Source organism: Liolophura sinensis, chromosome 11 (assembly GCF_032854445.1).
Source record: "Liolophura sinensis isolate JHLJ2023 chromosome 11, CUHK_Ljap_v2, whole genome shotgun sequence".
NCBI classification, from domain to species: domain Eukaryota; kingdom Metazoa; phylum Mollusca; class Polyplacophora; order Chitonida; family Chitonidae; genus Liolophura; species Liolophura sinensis.
Window position 1 is genome coordinate 24401620 of NC_088305.1, and position 11698 is coordinate 24413317.

Below are 11698 nucleotides of genomic sequence, written 5' to 3' on the forward strand. Positions count from 1 at the left end.
TTCATTTAACTAAACGAGAACAAAAAATGCCGTATAGGCCTGCACATACATGTTTATATGACTCTTTTTTTTATATGCATTACGTATGCATTATTAAAATCGTTACTTTTGGACACCATTCATTATTTGATATCTATTGGTAAACTGTAAAGACGTATATCTTTAAAGGGTGGTAATTGATCTTGCGGTTTTGGCGGTGTGTATTCTACAAATTCATTTTTTTTATTTATTCATTTATTTTGCACACTGAGGGTATTCCAAAATAGCTGACGCCCGTTCGTACGTCTACTCTTTCGTGCGTTTGCCCTTTCGTACGTCTGGCCTTTCCTTCGTCCGCCCTTTCGTACGTTGTTCGTTCGCTCGTTCGTCCGTCGTTTCAGTTGCTCCAGTCATTGCCTACAGTTCTCGCATTTCACAAAATATGTTAGCATGTATCTCCAAAACAGCTTGGTGTAATGACATAAAACTGGTTTCAGAAGATACATGCTGGCTTCCTCTTCTGTCGTACGTGGGAGAATTGTCAGCAACCTGCGGATGGTCCCTCTGCGGACTCGGTTTCCTTCCAACATAATACTGGTTGGGAAATATTCTTGAGTACCAATCAAAAGAATAAATAAATGCATACACCTGTGGTTTACTAATTGTTATGGTGCATTGTCGTGGTCTACAGAACTGGGTGTACGTCCTGGGACTTCCTCACTTTTGTTAATTGGTCTAATTTCATGTTTAAATAGGCCTACTGATTGGTTTCTCGATAAGAGTGTCAGTTCTGTAGGAATAAAAGAATTGATTGACCGATGAAACCACAATTGCACTGAAAGGGCAAAATCTTAATAAAACGTCAAACATCTCATAATACAAAGCACGCATCAAAGGCTGAGTGTATGGAGTTCAAATCCCACTTTGGACATTTTTTCAGTCCATGGCAAGCGTTTCTATTGTTTCCTTTAACGAATCTCGCAAAAACCACGAGTATACTTTATAAATCACGTGTATACTTCATAAATCACGCGTGTACTTCATAAATCAGTCTGATTTGCATATGGCGGATAGATTCTTCATACATACCTATATATACATTATGCATGTGTATGTATAATATAAACACTTACACGTCGACCTATACATAAACTGTATATACAGAGCTGTATGCTTGATTGAACATACATACTCCTGGATGAAGCCTTAATTCGACCATATTTATTCATTTATCGACACCTGCGTGGTGTATGGTTTTCTACGTCCCCAAATATATGATAATCTCCCTAGCCTGCCCTATGTAGTGTGTGTATATATATATATATATTTATATACATCTATAGGCTATATACTTGACCGACTTTCGATCAGAAATAGACAAGACGTCATTGTTTACTTGGCTATCTTTTTTCACAAGGGTAGTTTTTGGTAACAGTGGTATCTTTGCATACAGTTATAGCATTTGTAGAGCAATAGCCTGCTGGCCATATATTGGAATAATATTAACACTATGCTGGCCGTATTAAAAGGTCTTCCAGCTACCTGCGGATCGTCGTGAGTTTCACCTGGGCTTTGCCCGGTTTCCTCATAAATCTGGCAGCCGTCCTGTAAGCGAAATATTCTTGAGTGCGGCGTAAAACACCGATGAAATAAAGAAATAAATATTAGCCAAATACGGCAATTTCTATATATGCGGCTTGAAAAGTTTTTCGTAAAATACGCTTTGGTACATAAAAACAGATTTGACTATAGAAAGATTAGATGTTTATAACTATCTATACATGAGCTTTGAGATATTTTCTCCAGTTCCCCAACCTTGCTGTGTGGACATTTTAAACTGAAGCAACAAGTCTGTGTTCTGCGAGCTCATCATTTACATGATATCCGAAACACACACATACTTTATGAACTTTTTCTGAACGTTTTCATTTATTGATTCTAAAAAATCTAAATTTTTTTTAAAGATAAGAATCGTTTGAACACATAAATATAATACATCTAATATATCTAATATTTACTGAAAAACTTGAGCTAGTCTTGGTTAACACAGAAAATGTTGATTTTTTGGGGGCGAAATGGATTTTGTGCCAAAAATCTTCGGCTGTTAGCCTTGAATTTGCCTTGCCATTCTTATTTCCTTGATTAAAGTTGTATTCCAATAAAAAAATTTTTTTTTCGTGAACTCCACAACCATGAGGGTTGCGGCGTTTAAAACAAAGGTCGTCCTTCTACAAATATGTAATAGGTATCGCTTGCTGCCTAAATTAGGCCTTATTCGAACACAAGTTGTTGTTCATTCCTGCCTTGATTTGCAATCGTACTCATTCCCAAGAGAATAATGGTTGTTCCATCTTGGCCCCGGGCCGCCATTGCACGCGAAAATGTTCCAATTCTTTGAAGACTGACGTCATAAAATCCGTATACTCTCAAAATAGAATCGCATGATTTGATTTGTCAATACATTCAAAATGGCGTCTGTATATATATTTTTCATTTTAGATTTCTCATTCTCCACAGCAAGTTAAATATAGCCAATTCCGTGCCTGATCACACTTTACAATGTCAAGGGCTCTTTTCACATGGCTTTTGGAGATCCCTTGGCATCGTCCAATACAACAATTATATATGAATACATGTAGTTCGAGCAAGTAATAGACAACTCTTAACTGGGTCCTCCAATGAAATCTCCTAGGACATATCCTCTGGCCATACGTTGTTTTTAAATCGCTGTTGAGTGATCATGTGACCTTAAGTCTACCTTGCGCTCTTTAATACGACGGACACTCTGACTGGTCAGAATATAGGTTCTTCGCGCTAATATTTCATTGATCGAAATGTATTACATTACTTGGTTTGAACTGGAAGTCAAGAAGGATAAATCCATAAATAATACAAGTGCATGAGAAAGTTCGAGTCCAGTTTCCTCTTGTCCGGCTGCGCCTGTACATCAGACAGACTGACAAGTGCCTTTTGAGGTGCGGTGCTTTCTTTCGGACTAAGACATAGTAATATAGGCGCTCTTAATTGGCGCTTGGGATTCAACATAAAAGGAATAATACAAGTGTGACATGGCGTTCCAGTGAGGCAGCCCTATGAATAAGTTGGCACTGGGTTAGACCTGCTACAAGGAGACACCCGTATGACATTTGACATGATCGAAATAATGTTGAAAGCAACGTTATTATAAGCCCCAGCCAAGCAAATAAACAAAACACAGAACAAAACAAGTAATGGCACAATGGGAAGAATAATTTCCAACTACTTCGGACATTAATTGTTTGGTCTATTTTTCATTGTGTCGACGTTTTATGGGCAAACTGGTAGCATGTTACCAGTTTATATATTGTAAGAGAACAACGGTCAGTTCACCATTGCGCGGGAAAAGTCCTTGTAGTAATATCCTATTAGTCTAAAAGAATCTTCATTTATTTACTTATTTATTTATTTATTTATCTGATTGGTGTTTTACACCCTACTCAAGAACACTTCACTTCTACGACGGCAGCCAGCATTTTCCTGGGAAGAAACCAAGCAGAGCACGGAGGAAACCCACGACCATTCGCTGGCTGCAGGAAACCTTCCCACCTACGACTGAAGAGGAAGACAGCATGAGTTGGTCTTGAACTCCCATGCTGGATTTTAACATTGTGGCAAAACGCTGTGGTTTCACTTCCATCACCAACATACAGTTATAGGTTGAATATTTGATATATTGTTACATGAGAAGAGAGCGAACTGCGTAGGGTTGTACATGGCAGAAATCCTTGTCATCTGGGGATATATATATATATATATATATATATATATATATATATATATATATATATATATATATATATATATATATATATATATATATATCTGGGTATATAAGGGCCTTGTTTCCGTCCACCATAATGCTGGCCGCCGTTGTATGTATGAGCGAAATATTCTTGACTATGGCGCAAAGCACTATTGAAACAAAATAGTAAATAAATACATAGATAAACTGAGTTGTTTTGAGATACATGAAGTTAGCATATTTACTGCATAAATTGAAGCGAAAATCAATGCGCTTTTGTAGCCTATATATGTAGGCTACATTATTTTTTTATTATTATTTTCTTTTATTTATAAATCTATTTGTTTATTTAATTTGACAAACCATACTCAAGAATGTTTCATTTATACGACGGCGGTCAACATTATGGATCGCGGAACAGAAGTGCCCGCGATCAACCTACATGCATTTGTCGAGATCAGTGGGTACATGTTCAGCGGCTTTGGTGCATCGTGGTCTAACCAGATTTCCATACATACATACAGTTACACTATTATACCATTTCTAAGTAAACAACTGCAATCTTCCGCAGATCTCGCGTGTGATGTTATTCACGCTGGCCGGCGTGGGCGATTGGCCCGAGAAAGCAGATAATGTCAGCGCTATCGGTCAGTCGCCCGACTCGTGCCGCTTAACCATCGATCGATTGATAATTGATGAGTTATTTATAGAAGCAAGAGGAAGAACGGTCGTGATAGCGGACTGGCCGATCCGCACAGTAGGAACAGGCCTATATAGAGCTTCCCGTTTTCTCAGCGAATAGATTAAGTCCCCCACGTGGATGATGTCATTTATATTAAGAATTAAATTAATCGCGACACGCCGATAAAGATAGCACCTGTATTATATGTAAGGTCCTTAACAGGCTTAAGTTTGGCACTGAACAACTTGTGATTTTCAGAGTGCATTTTATTTAGAAATGCATTCTTCTGCATGCATGCACTACATTGCAAACAAATATACTACGGTATTTTAGGATATTTTGACTTAAATTTAAAGTTAAATGTTCTGTATTTCTCTCACACAGCTTAAATTGTATTTGACGTGTGGTGTGCTATGAGGGACTACAAGCGTTGGTGTCTCACATCAGCCACACGTATCTATTCTTTTTGTAATAAGGACAAGCGCGCTTGTACGGTATAGACCCGTGAAACATGCAGGCGGCTCAACATAACAGTAAGTGGCATCCACTGAATCCGTAATTTTCTTGATTTTTTCGGCGACTTTAGAATGGGATTAACGGTATACACTGTACATTTTGCTATAAAATCCCGGCAGCCTCACGAAGCTGTCATGAGGGAATTTCACCGTAAAACTTACGGTTAATTAAACGGTTATTTAGTCATACGATTAATAGCAAATATTCAGATAAGTTTTGTTCCCGAACTGATGGAACAAGCTGTAGCCACATGTATTTAGGCAATTACATAAGATTTGGGAAAATTGGAATGAAGACATTCTCGGCTCATTGGTTAGAAATTGCAATAAATTCATCACGCAGTGAACAGGGCGTATATATATTTCCCTTCTAAACTACCACTCGTAAAAACTGAAATGTTACCAGTATATATACAACTGAAATAATGTGAAGCACATCATTTATACATCATTTATGCTGTAAAGAAAAGAAAAGATTTGGAATGTTGGTTTAGCAATTTCTGTAAGTACCATTTTTAAGCGTTTGAAGTTTATCGCCTATCTACATTTTATTTATTTATTTGATTGGTGTTTTATGCCGTACTCAAGAATATTTCACTTATACGACGGCGGCCAGCATTATGGGGGAAGGAAACCGGGCAGAGCCCGGCGGAAACTCACGAACATCCGTAGGTTGCTGGTAGACCTTCCAAGCTCATGCTGGAGAGGAAGCCAGCATGAGCTGGGCTTTAATCCCACAGCGACCGCATTGGTGAGAGGCTCCTGTGTCATAACGCTGAGCTAGCGCGCTAACCAACTGAGCCACGGAGGCCCCATCTATCTACATGTACACATTATTGAAGGTTATCACTATTTTAGGTCCAATTTCGAAAAAGCTATAAACGCTGTTTTCCAGGACAGTGTATATGAATGGTGGAACGTAATGAATGGTGAAAGTTAATGAATGGTGGTACTTAATGAATAGTGAAAGTTAATGAATGGCGGAACTTAATGAATGGTGGAACTTAATGTACCTCACTTGACTTCAGTGAAGGTGCAGACGTGTTTTTTTTTTCTTCTTTTGTTTGATAGAGATTGTCTAGACATTGTATATGAAGTCATCGGTCGTGTCACAGAGACTGGTGTTTTCTTGTACACAGCTGAAGTCTTGCTTGTACACACTTTAAGTCTTGCCTATACGCACTTGAAGTCTTTCTTGTGCCACACTTGAAGTCTTGCTTGTGCACACTTGAAGTCTTGCTTGTGGACGCTTGAAGTCTTGCTTGCGCACACTTGAAGCCTTGCTTGTGCACACATGAAGTCTTACTTGTGCGCACTTGAAGTCTTACTTGTGCGCACTTGAATTTGTACTTGTGCACATTTGAAGTCTTGCTTGTGCACACCTGAAGTCTTGCTTGTGCACACTTGAAGTCTTACTTGTGCACACTTGAAGTCTTGCTTGTGCGCACTGGAATTCTTATTTGCACACTTGAAGTCTTGCTTGTGCGCACTTGAATTCTTACTTGTGCACACTTGAATTCTTACTTGTGCACACATATTCTATTCATTCAAAAAAAAAACATTCTACTAGACTAACAGGGAATTAGGTTGAATGTGACACACTCTTTGTGTTATAATAACAAAATACATTCTAGCATTACTCAGACAACATACTTTCTGTTAAATTTAACTGATTAATTTCTGGAGTGTAAATTGGATTATATTTACAAGACCCTTCTTTTGTCGGTGTTCTCGCCGCCTTAGACAGGTACGTGTATTCACAGCATGGTCTAATGACATTAATGGATTGTATACTTTAAGTTGTCTTTAGCGACCTCGCGGGCTAAGTGAGCAAATTGCTTCTTTCGCAGGTCCTCATGCCAAGTTCAAATCCAGCTCTCACTCTTCCGCTGCGGCTTTAAATTCGGAGGTTTGTCAGATACTGAGCTAAGGTCCTCGGTTTATATTTTGGATACTGTTAGTTATACCGTAAACCCCGAGGCCTAATAGCCATATATAGTATAGCGTGCAGTGCTCTTAAATGCGGCGTAAAACAAAACACTGTGAATCGAAAAAAAAAATGAAATGAATTAAATAAACGTAAATAACTGTTATTCAATTTAAGTGTTTTCTTAGAGTGTGCATAGGTAATATCCGTAATAGGAGATATCCGTAACCGGAGACATATCCGTAATCGAAGATATGCGTAATCGGAGATATCCGTCTCAGTCTAGCAAAAGCACATGTATTTAATACACTAATAACAGTTACTACAAACCCTCGCTGTAAAACTATCTATACAATGTTATTGTACAGGTATTGACCTATATTCCTTAATTCTTTGGTGCAATATTAGATTTATATACCTGTAGTGTAAATTCTTACAATTATACAATTTTAGGAGAAAACCCAAAATAAAACTCCGAAAATATACAGATACTGGACAAATTTAGTAACACTCATTTTGCGAGTGATATTGTCCCCGTTTTAGTCGACACCCGAGGCATCACTGTCAGACTGTGTAACTCTCAGAGACAAAGATCGGATTAACGACCTGGAAAGATAACATGTGGAGTGGGTTTGGGTCGATACATCAGTTGTTCTCGTCACAGTCCATCCGTTTAAATAAACAGATTGTTTTTTTAGAGTAATATCTGGCAGAGGGCGGTGGTCGCTGGCTGTGTATATATAATTTTATATATAATATAAACGAGAGTCGTTGTTTGTGAAACATTCTGGAGCACGTCAGAATGAAAGTTTTCAGACATCCAAGCTATTTATTTTTTTGATTGGTGTATTACGCCGTACTAAAGACTATTTTACTTACACGACGGAGGTCCAGCATTACGGTTGGGAGGACACCGGGCAGAGCCCGGGGGAAACCCACCACTCATCCACATGTTGCCGGACATCCATGCGATTTATAAAGTAGGCCTATAGGGGAGTTTACAAAATACAGTGAATCAGGTTGTAATCTATACAGTTCACTTTAGACTGTCCTGGGTTGGCGTATATGCGTATATTTTTTTTACTGTTCTTTACAAACTGTACTTATTGACCTATAGCCTCTTGTAAATAGTAGCCTATAGCAACAATCAAATAAATAAATAATTAGGAATAAGATATTGTTGTTGTAAACTCCCCATACTTCTCGTAGACCACGTCGAACTTATAATCAATGGAGTGAGTGAGTGAGTGCTTGGGGTTTAACGTCGTACTCAACAATTTTTCAGTCATATGACGACGAAGGAATCATTAGGGTGCATGCACGTGTTATGTGCCTCCTTGTTGCAGGACGGATTTCCACCGCTCTTTTATTTAGTGCTGCATCACTGAGACGACTTACCGAAGGCAAGTAAGCCGCCCCGCCCGAGCCATTATACTGATACGGGTCAACCAGCCGTTGCACTATCCCCTTCATGCTGAACGCCAAGCGAGGAAGTTACAACTTCCTCTTTTAAAGTCTTAGGTGTGACTCGACCAAGGATTGATCCTGGATCTACCGGTCCCGATATAATCAATGGAAGTTAACAGATTCGGCAACAAACGACACATCCCTGGAAAAGATATTTTCCGTTCCAACATTTACCGTTTATTTGAGATAAACATAAATTTAAACAAAATATTATTGCCTGGGTTTTCTCCAACTTTCTCGAAGCTTTATTCATATGCTTTGTGTTCAATGTTTTTGACGGTGATTTGTTCAAAAGGGTTCGCACGCGATATTTCAGCGAGCGACGTTTTCGGCACACGACGTTTTTGACCATTTAATAAATTGTTCATATTTTATAGTTTTCTCATATTTCGTCTTAGTGCCTCTGGCGGTTATTAAAAGTAACAGGTGCGTCAGACGTTTTGTCATCTACACAGGAAATATGTTTGAATGCGTGGAATACTGGCATGCTTCTAACACTGCTTGCAGCACTTTTCTGATCCCGTTACCACAAGTACTTGTCATAGAACTCTTATAACACGACCTTGGACAGTATGATATAACCCATTGCCCTTAGCGTTCCAACTTTGCACGTAAAATACATTGTGCACAACATAAAAGACTTTTTTTCCTAATACTGTTTCGATCTGTTGGATATTTTTTAACAAACATTTATTATCGCAAATTGGATAACTAGCTAAGAAAATGGGTACCGGTAATTATGCAGATTAGAAGCGATACCAATGTATGGTGCAAGTGGAGTCTTCAAGAGACCGATATTAAACAGCGTACATTTCTCTGAGCAATGGCGACTCAGGTCCAAGCTGGACTAACCATTGTTCTCTGCAATACACGAGTACTACGTCACCAGGCTTCACACAAAACGTCATCGCATAGGCAGGATTGAATATTAGACTGCACGTCTTTGGTTTGAATAATTTTATCGGAGCGAAATGTTTCTCAATAAGCTTTTGAGCTTTGAATAAACAGTTGTAGTTATTATGATAAATAACTGAACTCAAATCTCCAAATGCAAATAAATGATGGATACTAGTAATGTGTAGGCCTATGCAGGATTTGTTTTTTGTTTCAATTTTTGTTTTGTCGCCACGATATTGCTGCAAAATTGCCGATGTGTCGTTAAGCCATAATTAACTCATTCATTCAATTTGTTTTGAATTTGTTTCAATGGCAAAAACGACAAGCAAGAAAAAGTGTATATGCATATAGATCTATATACACCAGCAAAAAACCAGTGTGCGAAAGCGCAATCACTATGACACGTGTACCTTGTCGAAGCGGAAACACTTTCACCATGACATTTTGTTATGCGTATTGTGGAAGTGTTAACATTATGACGGAAAGACTATTACTACGACGATACGTCCTGTGGAAGTGGAAACCATGACGATGCGTCCTGTAAAAGCCGAAACACAATGACGATGCATCTTGTGGAAGCGCTAACACGATCACGGAAACACTATCACTATGACGATACGTCTTCTGGAGGCGTGGAAACACGGCGAAGATGTGTCTTGAGCAAGTGGAAACCATGACGATGCGTCCTATGAAAGCCGAAACACAATGACGATGCATCTTGTGGAAGCGCTAACACGATGACGGAAACACTATCCCTACGAAGATACGTCTTCTGGAAGCGTGGAAACACAGTGAGGATGCGTCTTGTGTAAGCCGAAACATCATGGCTCACGTCTTGTGGATGCATGAAAACACTGTGTTTCGTCATTTTAGATCGCCCGGGAGTTGAATAATCGAACAAGAATGAACTTCTGTTTGAGCGAACGAAACAACCGTTTACTCACATCCCCCTTTTCAACACAAGTGCAGTTAATAAGCAATTTTAAAAGTAAGCATAACTTTGAAGACCAATACTTATTAGAGGAATTCTTAACTCAAAAGTTCAGGAAGTTTACGTCACTAAATCGAACGCATGTGGGAACTGCTGAAAAGAATGATTAACGTGTATCATATATATATGAAAGTTGAATTTAACTTTAACACAGGATTGTCCAAGGCATACACAACTGGCAGTAAGTCACTGATTTGATACAGTCAAACATAACAAAATTGTTACTAAGACACACGTGCTGGCTTTCACACCACTCGTCCAGATGAAGTCCGTGTACTAATAGTACTTGGTCGTTCAGGGTTCATTTCCTGCAACAGCGGACTGGACGTCGTACAGACGGGAGAATCTTCCCTTTCTCGTGTTTGGGCTGGAGTGGTATCTCTACACCTGGTCGATCTTCCTTTGAAGCTCTAACATCGCGACGGTTTCTTCTAAAACGTCTGCCATCTTCGGTTTTAACGCTGTAAGAACGTTTATCTACTTGTCGGCCAACAATTGCTTTCTGCCAGTTTGTTTTTGTTATAGGGCTTAAGTCTCACAACATCTCCGAATTGCAAATCAGGTAGATCACGTGAAGAAAGATTGTAGTATCGAGCTTGTTTCAGCTTTCTACTGGCAAGTTTGTCGGCAACTCTGTCAATAGTTTTCGGTTTGAGCAGTTCGCTGGTTGCGGGTAGAGGAGTCCTTGTTCTTCTTCCAAACAATCTCTGTACTGAAGAACTACCAATTCCTTCTGTTGGTGTGTTTCTCCATTCTAGCAAAGCAAGAAAAGGATCTGTTTTGGCATGTAGACATTTGGTCATGATCTGCTTGACGGTCTTTACGGCGCTTTCCGCTTTGGCGTTCGACTGTGGATAGCGTGGCGAAGAAGTAATATGTTCGAACTCAAACTTATCAGCAAACTTCTTAAACTCTAAAGAACTGAAGGGCGGTCCATTGTCTGATATGAGCTGAACAGAAATTCCATGACGTGCAAATTGTGATTTCATCATCTGTATCACTGTTGTAGCCGTCTTGGAATGTAGTCGATCAATTTCAAAGTAATCGGAGTAATAATTTGCCAATATCAGGTAATCCTTGCCGTCAAACTCAAATAAATCACAATCCAGTTTTCCCATGGGCAACTAGGAATCTCATGACTGATGAGAGTCTCTTTCTGCTGGTTTTGCTGGAGAGTGTTGCAGGTGTCACACCTACTAAGTAAATCGGTAATGTCCTTTACCATGTTCGGCCAGTACACTAACTCTCTGACATGGCGTATACATGACTGAAGACCAATGTGTGATGAATAAGTATGCGATAAGTATGCACGACTCAGTGCATCAGCAAGATACATTTCTGTACCTTTCTTGTAAGTCGCATCATAGTCAAACTTTTGCAGGCGCAACAGCATGTGCTGTAGTCTCTTTGGAGCACTATGTAGGCTTTCGCGAACAATCGATTCCAGTGGTTTATGGTC

The 11698-nt window shown here is 39.2% G+C and overlaps 1 protein-coding gene across 1 annotated transcript; it reads right to left on the reverse strand.

Moving 5' to 3' along the window:
* Nucleotides 1-10712: 10712 nt before the first annotated feature.
* On the reverse strand, nt 10713-11357 carry LOC135478223 (uncharacterized protein K02A2.6-like). The gene has a single exon (XM_064758494.1). The coding sequence runs from the start codon at nt 11355-11357 to the stop codon at nt 10713-10715; it is 645 nt and encodes a 214-aa protein (XP_064614564.1).
* Nucleotides 11358-11698: the final 341 nt, after the last annotated feature.